General features: G+C 41.0%; 1 protein-coding gene across 1 annotated transcript in view; it reads right to left on the reverse strand.

Annotated features, from left to right (window-relative positions):
* Positions 1-650: 650 nt before the first annotated feature.
* PDE6C (phosphodiesterase 6C) overlaps positions 651-21,899 on the reverse strand; it is a 240,417-nt gene continuing 219,168 nt past the window's right edge. Inside the window, exons 21-22 of the mRNA XM_053692915.1 lie at positions 13,458-13,614; positions 651-706 (exon numbers count right to left, since the gene is read on the reverse strand). Of these exons, the coding sequence (XP_053548890.1) occupies positions 651-706; positions 13,458-13,614 (213 nt within the window). The remainder of the gene's footprint in view (positions 707-13,457; positions 13,615-21,899) is intronic.

The raw sequence follows: 21,899 nt of genomic DNA on the forward strand, positions 1-21,899 counted from the left end.
ATCTTGTGTTACAGCAGCTCTCAGCGCTATACCATCTGAAAGTAGACGCAAGAGAAAACAAGAAAATTGCTCTTCCGTGTACAGAACCATCAGTTCTGTTGGACTCCGCTGTCAGACAGTCACAGGTATCTGATGTAGAAGAGTCTCTGTCTAGTACAGAAGGTGAATTGTCATCCTCTGACTCAGCTGAGGAATCCAATAAGGACATGGAGGATCTTACCTTAAGGTTTAAGGTAGAACACTTTTTACTCAGGGAGGTGCTCACTACCTTAGGAGTGAGTGAGACAAAGCATGTGGAGGAGAAACAGGTACAGAAAATAGATATTATTTTTAAGCCCAAGGTCAAGGCTTCTGAAAATTTTCCAGTTCCTTTCTAGGTGTCAGATATTTTTTCAAAGGAATGGGAGTAGCCTGGCATCCATCCCCTTTTCTCCCCCTCCAAATTTTAAAAAATGATTCCCTTTTCCTGAATCTCATGGAAATGTAGAATACAGTCCCTAAAGTCGACGTTGCGATTTCAACACTGGCTAAGGGTACTACTATTCCTCTAGAGGATAGTACCCCCTTTAGAGATCCAAAGGACAGAAAATTGGAGGGCTACCTGAGAAGAATTCTCCTTCAAGGAGGTTTGCTTTTCCAGCCAGCAGTCACTATTGTTGCAGTGCTTTCTGGTGTGACTTGATATCTGAGCTAATTTCGTTTGAATCTATATTAGAAGAGATACAAGACCGTATTTATGCTCTTAAGACCGCAATTTTTTTCATTTGAGATGCAGTAATCCAGATAGTCCGCATTAATGCAAAGAATACTAGTTTTGCTGTGTTGGCCAGACAGGCTCTGTGGCTGAAGCCATGGTCGGTTGATATGGTTTTTAAATCTAAACTACTTTCTCAAGGGTAAGACTCTATTAGGGTCTGGCCTAGATTCTATCATTTCAACTGTCCCAGGTGGATAGGGATCCTTCCTGTTACAGGATAAGAAAGCGAGGCCAAACTAAACTACAGGTGATTTTGCTCCTTTTGTCAGAAGAAGTCACAGAGAGGTTCTCCCCAGAATAAAACAGAGACGAACAGAGGTACCTGGAAGCCAAACCCAACTTGGGGCAAGAATAAGCATGCTAAGAAATCAGTCTCTCACACCAAGACCACATGAAGGGGCGGCCCGCAACCTGGAATTCTACCAGGTAGGGGGCAGATTGTGCCTGTTTCAAGGGGCTTGGGCTCGGTCCAACCAGGGACCTTGGGTTCTGGACATCGTGTCTCAAGGGTACAGAATCGGCTTCCGTTCCCATCCCCAGAGGGACAGGTTTCTTCTGTTCAGAGTTTAAGGAAACCTGGAAAGAGATTGGCGTTTCTACGTTGTGTAGCGGATCTAGAATATATGGGGGTTATTGCTCGGAGAGAGAGGAAAAGGCTTTTACCATCTTCATTGTTCCAAAGAAGGAAGGAACCTTTAGTCCTATTTTAGATCTGAAATGTCTCAACAAATTCATAAGGGTTCTGTCTTTCAAGATGGAAACCATCAGATCAATCCTTTCCCTTGTGCTTCAGGGACAATTCATGACTACCATAGAGCTGAAGGATGCGTACCTTCACATTCTGATTAATCAAGATCACTACCAATATCTCCGATTTACTTTCCTAGACAAACATTACCAGTTTATAGTGCTTTCTTTTTTCACTCAATACAATGGAATCATCCAATTAGATTAGGCCTATCACCAGACCAATGGTCAGGGCACAGCAATACCCACTTCAGAAGCTTTAAAGGGCCACCAAGATTATTAGAGTATTGTAGCACAATACTTGCAAGCACACATTTTATTATGTTCATCACATGAACAAGCAGACAACCTTGACAAAATTCCTAAATATTAGGTCCCATCTCCATAAAGTCTACATACCACTGTAGTAAATCCCCTTCTGAACTTATTATGTATCAGGTTCAGCACATTGGTATATTTAGTAAGAAGTCAAATACATAATGGTAAACTTAGTATATTTCTGACACAAAAGATCCTTAAAAGTGGAATTATAACCGTCTCAAATTTAAATTGTCAATTCCCTATAGAAGAGATTTCCAGATGTACTAAACTAGTAAAAAGTACAACTGTAGACCAGTCTCCAGAATCATGTTGTATTCATTTAAAGGGATACTAAACCCACATTTTTTCTTTCATGATTCAGATAGAACATTTAAGCGACTTTCTAATTTACTCATATTGTCAATTTTTCTTGATTCTTTTGCTATCTTTATTTGAAAAGCAGTAATCTATGCTTAGGAGCCGGCCCATTTTTGGTTCAGCACCCTGGGTAGCGCTTGCTGATTGGTGGCTACATTTAGTCACCAATCAGCAAGGGCTACCCAGGTGCTGAACCAAAAATGGGCGGGCTCCTAAGCTTACATTCTTGCTTCTCAAATAAAGATACCAACAGCTTTACATTCCTGCTTTTCAAATAAAAACAGCAAGAGAATGAGGAAAAATTGATAATAGGAATAAATTAGGAAGTTAAAATTTCATGCTCTATCTGAATCATGAAAGAAAAAAATTGGGTTCAGTGTCCCTTTAAGGCCTGACAGAAGGACTGTTATCCTTTGCAGTCAGAAAGTAGAAACAGATGTTATACCTATGGTACATACAGATCTCAGCAGCTATACACTCATTGCCATCTCGTCGATCAATCTCCCTGCTTAAGAAAAAGATAATTTATTCATCAAGCAATCTCTAAAACTGTTCTGTTTTTAACTGGAGTTAGTTTTAGAAGCTTTAATCTAATTGAAAAAAATAAATAAAATAGAAAACAGCCCAACCTAAAGATACCTAGAAAAAGTATCTTAATCAAATTCTTGCAGCATCTGTAATAACTGAAGTACAAACAAGTATCTCTCATGGGGCAAGTTGGGAGATGTAAGATAACCAAGTGAGTCGCAGCATGAAGTTACTGGCCAGAAATATCTGAGATGAAAAAACGACCCCTGAGGCTGTATACGCGCTCAGCAAATCCATCGAAGCATAGCCAACAATAGCAAAGGCAAGCTGACAACCCTTTGAAGAAGGATCATTATTTTGTTTGATATCGGTCAGTGTTCTCTATAGTGGCCTTTCAGAAACCAGCATACTTTTATTTAAAGGAACAGTCTATACCAGAATATTAATTGTTTTAAAAGATAGATAACCCTTTATTACCTATTCTCTAGTTTTGCATAGCCAACACAGTTATATTAATACACTTTTTACCTCTGTGATTATCTTGTATCTAAGCCTCTGCAAACTGCCCCTTATTTTAGTTCTTTTGATAGACTCGCATTTTAGCCAAGCAGTGCTGGCTCCTAGGAACTCTACGTGTATGAGCACAGTGTTATCTATATGAAACACATGAACTAACACCCTCTAGTGGGGAAAAACTGTCAAAATTCCCTGAGCTAAGAGGTGGCCTTCAAGGGCTTAGAAATTAGCATATGAACCTCCTAGATTTACCTTTCAAAGAAAGTTAGCTGAAAGTGCCACTTCAGACCGGGGAGGATTTTAGTACCTCTTACCCTGATCCAAGTCAGCCGCCGATATCCGTCCACACTCTGGAACCGATCGGGAGCACAAACAAACAGCCCTCAGTATTGCCTCGCTACCATCCGCAGCTATAGCGTGTTACGTCACAAGTAGAGTAGTCGTGTCAAGAAACCCCATGCAGACCCACGGTGAGTCCTCGGTGTGAGATGGGTACAGCAGGAAAAATTTGAAAAAAGGATCCACCAAGGAAACAATGTTGATGTAGAATAAAACTTCACTTTTATTGTAAAAAATCCAGTAAAACAGCCATGAAGACAATCAGGGGGACAATCACAAAGAGAAGAGTGTAAGCAACCGGCTTACTCGTTTCGGCCACACCTGGCCGTAATCATAGCCTGCTGGTTACCTGCTACCTGTGCTCTTTAAAAATAGTAAAACCAATGCTTATTGGCTAATACAGAAAACACTCCTCTCTGACTATACATATCTATTAGCACTTATTTAAAGGCACACTGGGAACTAGTAATGTGTAGACTGAATAGATATATTAACTTCATAAGTATATATGCATATATATAATAGAATAAATAACAATATACGATAAATTCATTATATCAACAAATCATTATATCATTAAATAAATAAATAAACATACATACATATATATCTCAATATAAATACATACGAAATAGATTACTGACATCTCATTTCTCCATTATATATAATGATAATCATAAAGATGGATGAATGGACAAATTGATGAAACACACAGCAGGGCATAATATTATTAGCAATGGTCTTGTTTTATATATATATATATATATATATATATACACACACAATGTTAAACATTTTATGTATAGAGGGAACAAACTGATAATTTATTCCCAATAATTAATGAGATCATAATCTGAATTAAAACCATGGGGAAAGTGTGTATTTAACTTAAAGATCCAAAACATCTCACGTTTGTTTAGCAATTTAAGTCTGTTGCCACCACCCATGGGGGTAGACATGTTCTTTAACACACCACTTGAACGTGGTCAGGTCTTTGTGATGTGTGTTGACAAAATGTTGCACTATATATGTGGTATATTTACCCACATTAATAGATGACATGTGTTCCCTGATTCTGGAGGAGACATCCCTAGTGGTTAAACCCACGTACTGCATTTAACATTGGACACAAGTGATTAAATAAACCACATAAGTACTGCAACAATTGTGACAGCCCTGAATTTGGTAACTCTCACTCGTGGACGTGGAGACAAAAGAATTAGATAGTTGAGCATGTGATCTTGCTCAACTATCTAATTATTTTGTCTTTAAGTTAAATACACGCTTTCCCCATGGTTTTAATTCAGATTATGATCTCATTAATTATTGGGAATAAATTATCAGTTTGTTCCCTTTATACATACAATGTTTAACATTGTATATATATATATATATATATATATATATATATATATATATATATAACAAGACCATTGCTAATAATATTATGCCCTGCTGTGTATTTCATGTATTTCATCAATTTGTCCATTCATCCATCTTTATGATTATCATTATATAGCATAGTCAGAGAGGAGTGTTTTCTGTATTAGCCAATAAGCATTGGTTTTACTATTTTTAAAGAACACAGGTAGCAGGTAACCAGCAGGCTATGATTACGGCCAGGTGTGGCCGAAACGTGTAAGCAGCTTGCTTACACTCTTCTCCTTGTGATTGTCCCCCTGATTGTCTTCATGACTGTTTTACTTGATTTTTTACAATAAAAGTGAAGTTTTATTCTACATCAACATTGTTTCCTTGGTGGATCCTTTTTTCAAATATTGTTTGTGTTTTGTGCAACTTTTTTATTCAAGTGTAACAGTTATCCATAGCTCTGAGGTCACGCTAACCCGACGCGCATTAAATTCAATTGCACTCAAGCAATCGTGTTTACTTTCAACTTGTAATATGTGCTGCTCCCAACGCAAATAAATGGATGTGATAAACCTGATAATGCTTGCGCGCAACTGTTTCCACGCCATTAATAATCTAGCCCATAATTGGTTAAGTTTCCGATTTCCTTTAAATGAATACTGTACTCTAAAATAATTTTTCCCTTGTGTTACCAGCAGCAGAGTATGAACTGTAAGGGAAATGTCTCGCTTATGTTTATTTTGATATTTGAAATAGCTAATTTTGATTATCAAAGCCACCACCTACCGTTCTCAAGAACATACTTATTCAAATGGGCTAAGCCTACGGGAGGAGTAATCTTTTTATCAAATATCTCTTTATACACAAAGGCCAATCTGAAATTTTCATTAGGGGTTGGGGTTTCCGTGAACAAACCAGCTACTTCAATTGAAGGTGAAAGATAAAGAAACATTTTCCAGCGCAGATGGTATAAAAATCATTGGAAACACCTTAATAGAATAAAATACAGTAAGTGTCACTTTAGGAGAAAACTAATGTCAGGGAGAGAGAGATCAAGAGGAGAGAAAGAGACAGAGGAGAGAGAGAGAGAGGGGGGAGATGGAGAGAGGGGAGAGAGAAAGAGGGGAGATGTGGAGAGAGATAGAGGGGGGGAGAGAGAGGGGGGGAGAGAGAGAGACAGAGGGGGGAGATGGATAGAGAGAGGGGGGGAGAGAGAGGGGAGGGGGGGAGAGAGAGACAGAGGGGAGAGAGAGACAGAGGGGGGAGATGGGGAGAGAGAGAGAGGAGAGAGAGGGTAGGGAGAGAGAGAGAGGAGAGAGAGAGGGGGAAGATTGAGAGAGGGGAGAGAGAGACAGAGGGGGAAGATAGAGAGGGGGAGAGAGAGGATGGAGAGAGAGGAGAGAGAGAGGGGGGGGGAGAGGAGAGAGGGGAGAGAGAGACAGAGGGGGGAGATAGAGAGAGGAGAGAGAGAGAGGGGAGAGAGAGGAGGGAGAGAGAGAGGGGGGAGATAGAGAGAGAGGGGGGGAGAGAGGAGAGAGAGATGGGGGATTGAGAGAGAGAGAGAGAGAGAGGTTGAGAGAGGGGGGAAAGAGAGAGAGGGGAGAGAGAGAGAGAAAGAGAGAGGGAGAGAGTAAGAGAGAGGGGAGCGAGAGAGAGGGGAGGGAGAGAGAGAGAGGGGAGATGGAGAGAGAGAGGGAGAGGGGAGATAGAGAGAGGGGAGAGAGAGCGCAAAAGAGGGGGGGAGAGAGAGAGTGCAAAAGAGAGGGGGGAAGAGAGAGCGCAAAAGAGAGGAGGGAGAGGGAGAGAGCTCAAAAGAGAGGGGGAGAGAGAGAAAGCAAAAGAGAGTGGGAGGGAGAGAACGCAAGGGGTGGGACCACTGTACTGCAAAAAATGGCCCATGTGAACGGGCTTTAGGACTAGTATCTTATAATTTACTATTAAAAATATTATAAAATATGAGGAAAAAATTGAAAAAAACACACTTTTTCTAACTTTGACCCCCAAAATCTGTTACACATCTACAACCACCAAAAAACAACCATACTAAATAGTTTCTAAATTTTGTCCTGAGTTTAGAAATACCCAATGTTAACATGTTCTTTGCTTTTTTTGCAAGTTATAGGGCAATAAATACAAGTAGCACTTTTTTTTCAAAATGAGCGCTAGTTACATTGGAACCCTGATATCTGTCAGGAATACCTGAATATCCCTTGACATGTATATATTTTTTTTTAGAAGACAACCCAAAGTATTGATCTAGGCCCATTTTGGTATATTTCATGCCACCATTTCACCGCCAAATGCGATCAAATAATAAAAAATGTTCACATTCTCACAATTTTTTTCACAAACTTTAGGTTTCTCACAGAAATAATTTACAAACAACTTGTGCAATTATGGCATAAATGGTTGTAAATGCTTCTCTGGGATCCCCTTTGTTCAGAAATAGCAGACTTATATGGCTTTGACGTTGCTTTTTGGTAATTAGAAGGCTGCTAAATGCCACTGTGCATCACACGTGTATTATGCCCAGCAGTGAAGGGGTTAATTAGGGAGGATGTAGGGAGCGTCTAGGGTTAATTTTAGCTTTAGTGTAGTGTAGTAGACAACCCCAAGTATTGATCTAGGCCCATCTTGGTATATTTAATGCTACCATTTCACCGCTAAATGCGATCAAATAAAAAAAAACGTAAAATATTTCACAATTTTAGGTTTCTCACTGAAATAATTTACAAACAGCTTGTGCATCACACGTGTATTATGCCCAGCAGTGAAGGGGTTAATCAGGTAGCTTGTAGGGAGCTTGCAAGGTTAATTTTAGCTTTAGAATAGAGATCAGCCTCCCACCTGACACATCACACCCCAGGATCCCTCCCAAACAGCTCTCTTCCCTCCCCATCCCACAATTGTCCTTGCCATCTTAAGTACTGGCAGAAAGTCTGCCAGTACTAAAATAAAAGGTATATTTAAAAAATAAAAATAAAATTGTATAGCATATTTAGATATGCTGCTGTGTAGGATCCCCCTTAGCCCCCAACCTCCCTGATCCCCCCCAAACAGCTCTCTAACCCTCCCCCTCTACCTTACTGGGAGCCATCTTGGGTACTGGCAGCTGTACCCAGTACCCAGTTTAGAAAAAAATCCCTTTTTTTATATATTTTTTTTTTCTTCTGTAGTGTAGCTTCCCCCCCCCCCCCATAGACAAACCACCACCCCCTCCCAGATTCCTTACAATTAACATTGTCTGCTGTTCCCCCCGTCTCCCACTTATCAATCAACTTTTTTCTGTAGTATAGCAGTTCCCACCCGCTCCCTCCCCGTGCACACGTCCGCCCGCCGCTCCCCGTGCATGCGCGCGCTCCAGACAACCCCGCCCCCCTCTTCCAGCCGCCTTAATCCCCAAAGTCGTACAGGGTATGTCGCTGGTCTTTATAGACCAGGTTGTGTGTGACATACCCTGTATGACTCGTGTCGTTAAGGGGTTAAAGAAACCAATATAAATCTGACCATTGGGAACTCACACTTCTTTAATACAAATTTTTTGGGAAAGGGGTAATGGGAGGAATGGGTAAAATGAGGGAATTTGTGGTGAAGTTAGTTCACCTAGATTGAACCCTGATGTAGGATCAGAATGGGGGGGGGGTGGAGCTAGTGCATAGAAATTAAGTTTAGTACTCCAAAAGTCAGAATAAGGTATATGTGAGATAGACAGATAGAGGCTCTCAGAACAAAAAGCTTTTGTACTTCAGGAGGAGAGTATATTCCAGTGACACATAGTATTATATTGATCTCTCGACATACTATTAAAATAATCTAAAACAACAATATTTAGCAACATGAGGCAGGAGGATGCATGGATTAGAGTGTCACTAAAAGAGCTTAAGACTGTACCTAGTAAACACTAAACTTAACATACACCATATCTAGCACAACCAGTACCTAGAACACACAGTACCCGGCACAAACAGTATCCGACACAAACGGCACCCGAAAACAAACAAACAGTGCCTAGCATAGACATTACCTAGCACATCCGGTAAGTAGCACAAGCAGTACCTAGCACATACAGTACCTAGCACAAACAGCACCTAGCACAAACAGCACCTAGCACAAACAGCACCTAGCACAAACAGCACCTAGCACAAACAGCACCTAGCACACACAGCACCTAGCACACACAGCACCTAGCACACACAGCACCTAACACACAGAGTACCTAGGACAGACAGTACCTAGCACAAATAGTACCTAGCATGAACAGTTATTAGCACGAACAGTACCTAGCATGAACAGTACCTAGCCCAGACAGCGTCTATCACCCAGTGTACCGAGAACAAACAGTAAACAGCACAAGCAGTACCCAGCACACACTGTATCTAGCACAAACCGTACCTAGCACACATATAAAGAGTTTATCTGATCAGACTAGCAAGTTGTCATGTCATTAAGAGTATAACTCATGTGCTATTGTGAGGATAGTCCCTCCATACCAATGAAAAATGAACAAATATCCTTGCTCAATGTCAAGTTTAGACGGATCCGCACATGGTCTCACACAGTACCTAGCACAAGCAGTCTCTAGCGTATATAGTACCTAGCACACATTATACCTAGCACACATAGCACCCAGCCCAAGCAGTACCTAACACACAGCCCCCAGCACAAGCAGTACCTGGCACAAGCAGCATCTAGCGTATATAGTACCTAGCACACATTATACCTAGCACATACAGTACCTAACGTATTCAGTACCTAGCACATACGGTACCTAGCACATACAGTACCTAGCACATACAGCACCTAGCACATACAGCACCTAGCACACACTGTAACTAGCACATACAGTACCTAGCACATACAGTACCTAGCGCATTCAGTACCTAGCACATACAGTTCCTAGCACATATAGAACCTGGCACAGACATACAGTACCTAGCACATACAGTACCTAGCACATACAGCACCTAGCACATACAGCACCTAGCACATACAGCACCTAGCACACACTGTACCTAGCACATACAGTACCTAGCGCATTCAGTACCTAGCACATACAGTACCTAGCACATACAGTACCTAGCACATACAGAACCTGGCACATACAGTACTTAGCACATACAGTACCTAGCACATACAGTACCTAGCACATACAGCACCTAGCACATACAGCACCTAGCACACACTGTAACTAGCACATACAGTACCTAGCACATACAGTACCTAGCACATACAGTACCTAGCAAATACAGTACCTAGCACATACAGTACCTAGCACACACTGTAACTAGCACATACAGTACATAGCACATACAGTACCTAGCGCATTCAGTACCTAGCACATACAGTACCTAGCGCATTCAGTACCTAGCACATACAGTACCTAGCACATACAGTACCTAGCACAAGCAGTATCTAGCATATATAGTACCTATCACACACTGTACCTAGCACATACAGTACCTAGCACATACAGTACCTAGCACATACAGTACCTAGCACAAGCAGTATCTAGCATATATAGTACCTAGCACATACAGTGCCTAGCACATACAGAACCTAGCACATACAGTACATAGCACAAGCAGTATCTAGCATATATATTACCTAGCACACACAGTACCTAGCACATACAGTAGCTAGCACATACAGTACCTAGCACATACAGTACCTAGCACACACTGTACCTAGCACATACAGTACCTAGCACATACAGTACCTAACGCATTCAGTACCTAGCACATGCGGTACCTAGCGCATACAGTACCTAGCACATGCGGTACCTAGCACAAACAGTACCTAGCACATACAGTACCTAGCACATACAGTACCTAGCACATACAGTACCTAGCACATACAGTACCTAACGCATTCAGTACCTAGCACATACGGTACCTAGCACATACAGCACCTAGCACTCACAGCCCCTAGCACACACTGCGCCTAGCACACACAGCGCCTAGCACACACAGTACCTAGCGCACACCGCACCTAGCGCACACAGTACCTAGCACACACAGTATCTATCACATACAGTAGTATGAACCGTACCTAGCACACATTATACCTAGCACTCTCAATACCAAGTACCTACTGTACCTAACATACTCCGTATTTAGCACAATCAGTACCGAACACACACTGTACCTAGCACTGCAGCTGAGTATAGTTATATACATTACTTTGTTTAACGCTAGTATCATAAATATAAATGTTCTAGCAAATCAACTTTGGTTTAGTAGGAAAGAATAGAGAAGATATTACAGTATAAGTATGAAAATTTACACATAATCCGATGCAAGAGTAATATGGGTCACAACCCAGTAAGCTTCACAAAATTATAACACATATAATATAAATTGCAAGTAGCCTGAGTGCCAATCAATATGAAAGCCTTCTAAATAAAACCATAGGCCACTTTTGGATCTCGGCTAAGTTAGGAAGGAAATAATAGAGAACAACTTGACTTTATGAGGAATATATTAGTAATAACATATTGCCAAACAATATATTGGTACGATAACCCAAATAGTTGGCTGAAATTATTTCTAAGTAGGGGTACCTTTAGTTAGTAATAATTGTGTGTTCCAGTGACTATAATTACCATTTGGGTTTTAATTTGGGTCACTTAAAGTGATGGGGCAGCAAAAAATTTGTGGTAGCACAGGCATATTATCTAGGAAAAGTTGTATATACAGTATATGACCCCAGCATTATGTATAGTGGGCTATATGTGTGACAATAATGGCTGGGTACTATAGCACGTATACCGGGATATGTACCTACTTCTGCAAAGATATCAGTTTTGATATAGAGACTCCCCTGACCCGGCCGCTGGCAGTGGAGCCTACCACTATCTTTTTCTATCTACAGAAGACAGATATATGGGATACTGCAGTATTGTATAGTATGGAAGTAACACATCCCCCAACACAGGAAATAGACTTTAAAAATCTCCTCTGACTATGAGTACTCAACTTCTACCCTTCTGACATAGGCAGTACACTTTAACAACAGTAACGTGAAAACATTATTAAAACTATTGCGTTAACCGTGTGTTAACTGTTCATAGCCAACTGTTCTGTTAATTAATGAAGGTTTATATTATTCAGATCTCTAGGTCTACATTAGCTCTTTAGCAGACTTAGATCTTAGCAGCGTGACTTCCCAGGTCCCAAAGTCTTACTAAGTTCCACTATGGCCTTGCTGCCAATAAGGGGGTCGCCAGCGGTCCGAGTGACGGCAACCTGCAGCTTTAACCAGTTCCCCTTCTGTTAGGAGGCACCATCAGTTCAAGGCACTCTTGTAGGATGTGATTCCTTGCAAAAACTGGAAGGCGGGTAGCTGATTTTGATAAGTTGAGATCATATCCATTCGCATCTTTGAGTCCACACCGAGTCATGGTTGGCCCTTTTGCTGCAAGTCCGTAGTTTATAGCAGACCTGCAGTGGCGTTAGGACTATGTTAAAGGAGGTGGCAAAAGTCACAGCCACTGTATCTAGCTTTGCCCTTATTGGGATTGTGGCACCACGGTGTCATCAGGCATATCCTGTTGTGTACTGATCTACTTGAGGCTGCCGTCTGCGATCTCAGGCTGTTGTCAGGTCTCAAGCGCGTGAGGGCATTAGCCGATCACCGTTTGAATTCCGGTGGGTGTTTGCCTCTCTTAGAGCAGAGAATTCCTATTTCCGCAGGTCTTAAGATGAGCCGCCTTGAGTTAAAGTGTGTCCTGTTTAGATCTGTGCATCGCGCCAAGGCGAGCATGATGGGCCCAGGTTACAAGGATTGTTGATGCACCGGGAATGTCATGTTACACAGCCCATTTTCAGGTGCATACTATGCCTGATGTTTTCTTAGATCTCCATAAGGATATTTATGGTCTTAGGTCTAAAATTGCCACCCCAGAGATTATAGGTTTTTGGCAGGGCCTAAGAGCTGAGGATTCAGGCAGCCATCTCCTTGCGTGGCTTAGCTCCGCCCCATAATTTAGAATTTTAATACACTTTTACATTCCCTTGTATTTTCAGATGTACTTTTTTCACTTGGTATCCCTTGTTGAAGAAGAATACGCACATATCCTACACTAGTGGGAGCTAGTTGCTGATTGGTGCCTGCACACGTTTGTCTCTTGTGATTGGCTAACTAGATGTGTTCAGCTAGCTGCCATTAGTGCATTACTGCGCCTTCAGCAAAGGATAACAAGATAATAAAGCCTAATTTGATAATAGAAGTAAATTGGAAAGTTTTTTAAAATTGTATGTTCTATCCAAATTAATACTTTAGCCATCATATGGGACCTTTGTCAATGTTACATCTAGAATGGGGTTGCCTGAGGTTAAGCTCAGAAGTGACTGTATTTAACTTACACCAGTTCCAGAATGTATCACCTTAAACTCCAGGTCCTTGCGTTGATCATGAGGACTGAAGTCGGCCACCACAGTTATAAAATACTGAATATGATAGTATTTTAATATATAGAATCTTCTTACCATGAATAATTTTATACATCTGAAAAGGTACCAACCTTTCTGTGGTTCAATATTATTTTCTTCTTTTTTCTTTAACTCTTCTAAAGCTTTCATCTTTTCATCGTATACATCAGCTTGGGATTTCCATTGAACCCGGTTATTCTGAAGTCCATCAAACATGGGTGTAATTTCTTTATGAAATCGGGAAAATTCCTAGGAATAGTAATTAGAAACAATAATTTAATTCAGGACATCTCATATATTGAGCCACATATATTTATTCATTGTCCAACAAAGACAACATAAGATTGGTTTGCCTATTCTGTGCAGTACGTATACAATTTGTTAGTGTGCGTTTAATACAAAACAAAATAATCAATTAGGAAAATATAGACCGTATCAATGGGGCAAGAAAAAAAAATAAAACAATATCATCAATACTCAAAAGAAGCATATTGCTTTAGAGTGCAAAAAGAAATCCTAAAAGACAGTATGAGACAGAAGGTAAAATAGTGAACTAAAAAAAATAACTGTGAACTTCAGGTTATGGGGCCGATTTATGAAAGTGCGAGTGGACATGATACGATGTAGCGTATCATGTCCGCCGCACATCGATAAATGGCGACAGCATACGCTGTCGGTATTTATCATTGCACAAGCAGTTCTTGTGCAATGCTGCCCCCTGCAGATTTGCGGCCAATCAACCGCTAGCAGGGGATGTCAATCAACCTGATTGTATAGGATTGGGTGGATTAATGCCCGCAGCCTTAAGGCAGGCAGACAAGTTATGGAGCTTGATAATTCGGCCCCTATATCATTAAAGGGACAATAAAGTCCAAATTAAACTTTCATGCTTCAGAAAAGGTGTGCAATTTTAAACAAAGTTCCAATTTACTTTTATCATCATATTTGCGTTGTTCTCTTAGTATTCTTAGTTGAAAGCTAAACCTAGGAAGGCTCATATGCTAATTTCTAAGACCTTGAAGGACGCCTCTTATCTGAATGCATTTGACAGGTTTTCACAGCTAGACATTGCTAGTTCATGTGTACCATATAGCTAACATTCATATAGCTAACTTTGTGCTCACTCCCATGGAGTTACATGGCACTGATTGTCTAAAACGCAAGTCTGTCAAAACAACTGAAATAAGGGGGCAGTCTGCAGAGGCTTAGATACAAGGTGATCACAGAGGTAAAAAATATATGAATATAACCGTGTTGGTTATGCAAAACTGGGGAATGGGTAATTAAAGGGATTATCTATCTTTTTAAACAATAAAAAAATCTGGAGTAAACTGTCCCTTTAAGGTCAAAATGAATCTTTCATGATTCAGATAGATAGAATATGCAATTTTAAACAACTTTCTAATTACTTCCATTATCGAATTTGCCTCACTCTATTGGTATCCTTTGTTGAAAAGCATACCTAGATGTGCTCAGCAGCAGCAATGCACTACTGGGAACTAGCTGCTCCTATGTGTCTTTTGTCTTTGGCACATCTGATGTGTTCAGGCAGCTCCCAGTAGTGCATTGCTGCTGGAAGGTTGTTTAAAATTGTATGCTCTACCTAAATCCTGAAAGAAGGATTTTGGGTTTCATGGGCAGAGGTAAAAACAGAATTTATGCTTACCTGATAAATTACTTTCTCCAACGGTGTGTCCGGTCCACGGCATCATCCTTACTTGTGGGATATTCTCTTCCACAACAGGAAATGGCAAAGAGTCCCAGCAAAGCTGGTCACATGATCCCTCCTAGGCTCCGCCAACCCCAGTCATTCGACCGACGGACAGGAGGAAATATATATAGGAGAAACCATATGGTACCGTGGTGACTGTAGTTAGAGAAAATAATTCATCAGACCTGATTAAAAAACCAGGGCGGGCCGTGGACCGGACACACCGTTGGAGAAAGTAATTTATCAGGTAAGCATAAATTCTGTTTTCTCCAACATTGGTGTGTCCGGTCCACGGCATCATCCTTACTTGTGGGAACCAATACCAAAGCTTTAGGACACGGATGAAGGGAGGGAGCAAATCAGGTCACCTAAACGGAAGGCACCACAGCTTGCAAAACCTTTCTCCCAAAAATAGCCTCCGAAGAAGCAAAAGTATCAAATTTGTAAAATTTGGCAAAAGTGTGCAGTGAAGACCAAGTCGCTGCCTTACATATCTGGTCAACAGAAGCCTCGTTCTTGAAGGCCCATGTGGAAGCCACAGCCCTAGTGGAGTGAGCTGTGATTCTTTCAGGAGGCTGCCGTCCGGCAGTCTCATAAGCCAATCGGATAATGCTTTTAAGCCAAAAGGAAAGAGAGGTAGAAGTCGCTTTTAGACCTCTCCTTTTACCAGAATAAACAACAAACAAGGAAGATGTTTGTCTGAAATCTTTAGTAGCCTCTAAATAGAACTTTAGAGCACGGACAACGTCCAAATTGTGTAACAAACGTTCCTTCTTTGAAACTGGATTCGGACACAAAGAAGGTACAACTATCTCCTGGTTAATATTTTTGTTAGAAACAACTTTAGGAAGAAAACCAGGCTTAGTACGCAAAACCACCTTATCTGCATGGAACACCAGATAAGGAGGAGAACACTGCAGAGCAGATAACTCTGAAACTCTTCTAGCAGAAGAAATTGCAACCAAAAACAAAACTTTCCAAGATAGTAACTTAATATCTATGGAATGTAAGGGTTCAAACGGAACCCCTTGAAGAACTGAAAGAACTAGATTTAGACTCCAGGGAGGAGTCAAAGGTCTGTAAACAGGCTTGATCCTAACCAGAGCCTGAACAAAAGCTTGAACATCTGGCACAGCTGCCAGTCTTTTGTGTAGTAAGACCGATAAAGCAGAGATCTGTCCCTTTAGAGAACTTGCAGATAATCCTTTCTCCAAACCTTCTTGAAGAAAGGAGAGAATCTTAGGAATTTTTATCTTATTCCATGGGAATCCTTTGGATTCACACCAACAGATATATTTTTTCCATATTTTATGGTAAATTTTTCTAGTTACAGGTTTTCGGGCCTGAACCAGAGTATCTATCACCGAATCTGAAAACCCACGCTTTGATAGAATCAAGCGTTCAATCTCCAAGCCGTCAGTTGGAGGGAGACCAGATTTGGGTGTTCGAATGGACCTTGAACAAGAAGGTCCTGTCTCAAAGGTAGCTTCCATGGTGGAGCCGATGACATATTCACCAGGTCTGCATACCAAGTCCTGCGTGGCCACGCAGGAGCTATCAAGATCACCGAGGCCCTCTCCTGATTGATCCTGGCTATCAGCCTGGGAATGAGAGGAAACGGTGGGAATACGTAAACTAGGTTGAAAGTCCAAGGTGCTACTAGTGCATCTACTAGAGTCGCCTTGGGATCCCTGGATCTGGACCCGTAGCAAGGAACCTTGAAGTTCTGACGAGACGCCATCAGATCCATGTCTGGAATGCCCCATAATTGAGTTATTTGGGCAAAGATTTCCGGATGGAGTTCCCACTCCCCCGGATGAAATGTCTGACGATTCAGAAAATCCGCTTCCCAATTTTCCACTCCTGGGATGTGGATCGCAGACAAGTGGCAGGAGTGATCCTCCGCCCATTGAATTATTTTGGTCACTTCTTTCATCGCCAGGGAACTCTTTGTTCCCCCTTGATGATTGATATAAGCAACAGTCGTCATGTTGTCTGATTGGAACCTTATGAATTTGGCCTTTGCTAGTTGAGGCCAAGCTCTGAGAGCATTGAATATCGCTCTCAGTTCCAGAATGTTTATCGGGAGAAGAGACTCCTCCCGAGACCATAGACCCTGAGCTTTCAGGGATTCCCAGACCGCACCCCAGCCCACTAAACTGGCGTCGGTCGTGACAATGACCCACTCTGGCCTGCAGAAGCTCATTCCCTGAGACAGATGGTCCAGGGTCAGCCACCAACGGAGTGAATCTCTGGTCTTTTGATCTACTTGAATCATTGGAGACAAGTCTGAATAATCCCCATTCCACTGTTTGAGCATGCACAGTTGTAATGGTCTTAGATGAATTCGTGCAAAGGGAACTATGTCCATTGTTGCAACCATCAATCCTATTACTTCCATGCACTGCGCTATGGAAGGACGAGGAACAGAATGAAGCACTTGACAAGAGCTTAGAAGTTTTGATTTTCTGACCTCTGTCAGAAAAATCCTCATTTCTAAGGAATCTATTATTGTTCCCAAGAAGGGAACTCTTGTTGACGGGGACAGAGAACTCTTTTCTTTGTTCACCTTCCATCCGTGAGATGTGAGAAAGGCTAGAACGATGTCCGTATGAGCCTTTGCCTTTGACAGGGACGACGCTTGTATTAGAATGTCGTCCAAGTAAGGTACTACTGCAATGCCCCTTGGTCTTAGAACCGCTTAGAACCTTTGTGAAAATCCTTGGAGCAGTGGCTAATCCGAATGGAAGAGCCACAAACTGGTAATGTTTGTCCAGAAAAGCGAACCTTAGGAACTGATGATGTTCCTTGTGGATAGGGATATGTAGGTACGCATCCTTTAGATCCACGGTAGTCATAAATTGACTTTCCTGGATGGTGGGTAGAATCGTTCGAATGGTTTCCATTTTGAACGATGGTACCCTGAGAAATTTGTTTAGGATCTTCAAATCCAAAATTGGTCTGAACGTTCCCTCTTTTTTGGGAACTACGAACAGATTGGAATAAAATCCCATTCCTTGTTCCTTTATTGGAACTGGGTGTATCACTCCCATCTTTAACAGGTCTTCTACACAATGTAAGAATGCCTGTCTCTTTATTTGGTTTGAGGATAAGTGAGACTTGTGGAACCTTCCCCATGGGGGTAGTTCCTTGAATTCCAGGAGATAACCTTGAGAAACTATTTCTAGCGCCCAAGGATCTTGAACATCTCTTGCCCAAGCCTGAGAAAAGAGAGAAAGTCTGCCCCCCACCAGATCCGGTCCCGGATCGGGGGCTACTCCTTCATGCTGTTTTGTTAGCAGTGGCAGGCTTCTTGGCCTGCTTACCCTTGTTCCAGCCTTGCATTGGTTTCCAGGCTGGTTTGGGTTGTGAGGCATTACCCTCTTGCTTAGAGGATGCAGAATTAGAGGCTGGTCCATTTCTGCGAAAGGGACGAAAATTAGGTTTATTTTTAGCCTTAAAAGACCTATCCTGTGGAAGGGCGTGGCCCTTTCCCCCAGTGATGTCTGAAATAATCTCTTTCAAATCAGGTCCAAATAAAGTTTTACCTTTGAAAGGAATGTTAAGCAATTTTGTCTTGGATGACACATCCGCTGACCAAGACTTTAGCCAAAGCGCTCTGCGCGCCACGATAGCAAACCCTGAATTTTTCGCCGCTAATTTTGCTAATTGCAAAGCGGCATCTAAAATAAAAGAGTTAGCCAATTTAAGTGCGTGAACTCTGTCCATAACCTCCTCATATGGAGTTTCTCTACTGAGCGACTTTTCTAGTTCCTCGAACCAGAACCACGCTGCCGTAGTGACAGGAACAATGCATGAAATTGGTTGTAGAAGGTAGCCTTGCTGTACAAAAATCTTTTTAAGCAAACCTTCCAATTTTTTATCCATAGGATCTCTGAAAGCACAACTATCTTCGATAGGAATAGTAGTGTGTTTGTATAGAGTAGAAACTGCCCCCTCGACCTTGGGGACTATCTGCCATAAGTCCTTTCTGGGGTCGACCATAGGAAATAATTTCTTAAATATAGGGGGAGGAACAAAAGGTATGCCGGGCTTTTCCCACTCTTTATTTACTATGTCCGCCACCCGCTTGGGTATAGGAAAAGCGTCGGGGAGCACCGGAACCTCTAGGAACCTGTCCATCTTGCATAATTTCTCTGGAATGACCAAATTGTCACAATCATCCAGAGTAGATAACACCTCCTTAAGCAGTACGCGGAGATGTTCTAATTTAAATTTAAATGTCACAACATCAGGTTCAGCTTGATGAGAAATTTTTCCTGAATCTGAAATTTCTCCCTCAGACAAAAACTCCCTCATGGCCCCTTCAGATTGGTGTGAGGGTATGACAGAACAATTATCATCAGCGTCCTCTTGCTCTTCAGTGTTTAAAACAGGGCAATCGCGCTTTCTCTGATAAGTAGGCATTTTGGATAAAAGATTTGCTATGGAGTTATCCATTACAGCCGTTAATTGTTGCATGGTAATAAGTATTGGCGCACTAGATGTACTAGGGGCCTCCTGCATGGGCAAAACTGGTGTAGACACAGTAGGAGATGATGTACTATCATGTTTACTCCCCTCATTTGAGGAATCATCTTGGGCAATATCATTATTTGTGGCAGTACTGTCCTTACTTTGTTTGGACGCTATGGCACAATTATCACATAAATTTAAATGGGGAGACACATTGGCTTTCATACATATAGAACATAGCTTATCTGAAGGTACAGACATGTTAAACAGGCTTAAACTTGTCAACAAAGCACAAAAAACGTTTTAAAATAAAACCGTTACTGTCACTTTAAATTTCAAACAGAAAACACTTTATTACTGAATATGTGAAAAAGTATGAAGGAATTGTTCAAAAATTACCAAAATTTCACCACAGTGTCTTAAAGCCTTAAAAGTATTGCACACCAAATTTCAGAGCTTTAACCCTTAAAATAACGGAACCTAAGCCGTTTTTCAATTTAACCCCTATACAGTCCCAGATATAGTCTTTGCTAAGACCCAACCAAGCCCTGAGGGGAATACGATACCAAATGACGCCTTCTAAAAGCTTTTTCAGAGATTCTTAGATCCTCACACATGCATCTGCATGCCCTGCTCTCAAAAAACAACTGCGCATTAATGGCGCGAAAATGAGGCTCAGTCTATGACTAGAAAGGCCTCCTGACTGAAAAAGGTGTCCAATACAGTGCCTGCCGTTTTATAAACGTTCCCCAAGATTATAAATGCCAATTATTAGCCTAAATCTGAATAATATGCACAAATAAAGCAATCGATTTAGCCCATAAAAATGTCTACCAGTTTTTGTTTTTTTTTTAGCCCATAATAAGCCCTTTATTCTGTTTGTTTTTGACTAAGAAAATGGCTTACCGGTCCCCATGAGGGGAAATGACAGCCTTCCAGCATTACACAGTCTTGTTAGAAATATGGCTAGTCATACCTTAAGCAGAAAAGTCTGCTAACTGTTTCCCCCAACTGAAGTTACTTCATCTCAACAGTCCTATGTGGAAACAGCAACCGATTTTAGTTACTGTCTGCTAAAATCATCTTCCTCTTACAAACAGAAATCTTCATCCTTTTCTATTTCAGAGTAAATAGTACATACCAGCACTATTTTAAAATAACAAACACTTGATAGAAGAATAAAAACTACATTTAAACACCAAAAAACTCTTAACCATCTCCGTTGAGATGTTGCCTGTGCAACGGCAAAGAGAATGACTGGGGTGGGCGGAGCCTAGGAGGGATCATGTGACCAGCTTTGCTGGGACTCTTTGCCATTTCCTGTTGGGGAAGAGAATATCCCACAAGTAAGGATGATGCCGTGGACCGGACACACCAATGTTGGAGAAATATCAACAACAAAATATAAATTCTGTTAAAATGCTGAAGAGGCACCTAAAGAGTATTAGAAGTGACACATTAAAGGGACAGTTAAGTCAAGATTAAACTTTAATATTTCAGATAGAGCATACATTGTTAAACACCTTTCCAACTTACTTTTTTAAATCAAATTTGCTTTATTCTCTTGCTATCCTTTGTAGAAGAGTAAACCTCAGAAACAGCAATGCACTTCTAGGAGCTAGCTGAACAGATCTGGTGAGCTAATGACAAGAGCCAGATATGTGCAGTCCACCAATCACCAGCTAGCTTCCACAAGTGTCGTGCTGCTCCTAAGCCTACCTAAGTATGCTTTTAAACAAAGAATACCAAGAGAATGAAGCAAATGTAATAATTGGTCTATACATGCCTCCATTTTCCCTGCTCATATTTTTCTTCTATGCTCCAGATATAGTTATGTTTTATTCTGATATATGCTTGATGATAATTCATGTTTTTCATGCAGACCTTAAAATATAAAGGTATAACTGAACATGTGTAAAAGTTCACAGTGTCATATGTATATGGGTGTATATGAGTTTGTGATTGGCTTATAGCTGTTACATTATACAGGAGACCGGCAAATTGAAGTATATTTTGAAATTTGTCAGAAAATAACTTTTCATTTAAAATTTTGTAAGTGCTATTGCATTGTATTTTTATTATGTGTTTGATGATTATGCAGTTCTATTGTATTTAAAGGAACACTCAAGTCAAAACTTTCACTGTTTAGATAGAGCACACAATTTTAAACACATTTCCAATTCACTTCTATTATCTAAATGTGCACAATCTTTTTTTTTATATGCACACTTTCTGAGGCACCAGCTCCTACTGAGCATGTGCAAGAATTCACAGAATATATGTATATGCATTTTGTGATTGGCTGATGGCTGTCACATGATGCAGTGGGAGGGAAAATATAACTAAC

The sequence above is a fragment of the Bombina bombina genome, chromosome 9 (genome assembly GCF_027579735.1).
Source record: "Bombina bombina isolate aBomBom1 chromosome 9, aBomBom1.pri, whole genome shotgun sequence".
Lineage (NCBI taxonomy): Eukaryota > Metazoa > Chordata > Amphibia > Anura > Bombinatoridae > Bombina > Bombina bombina.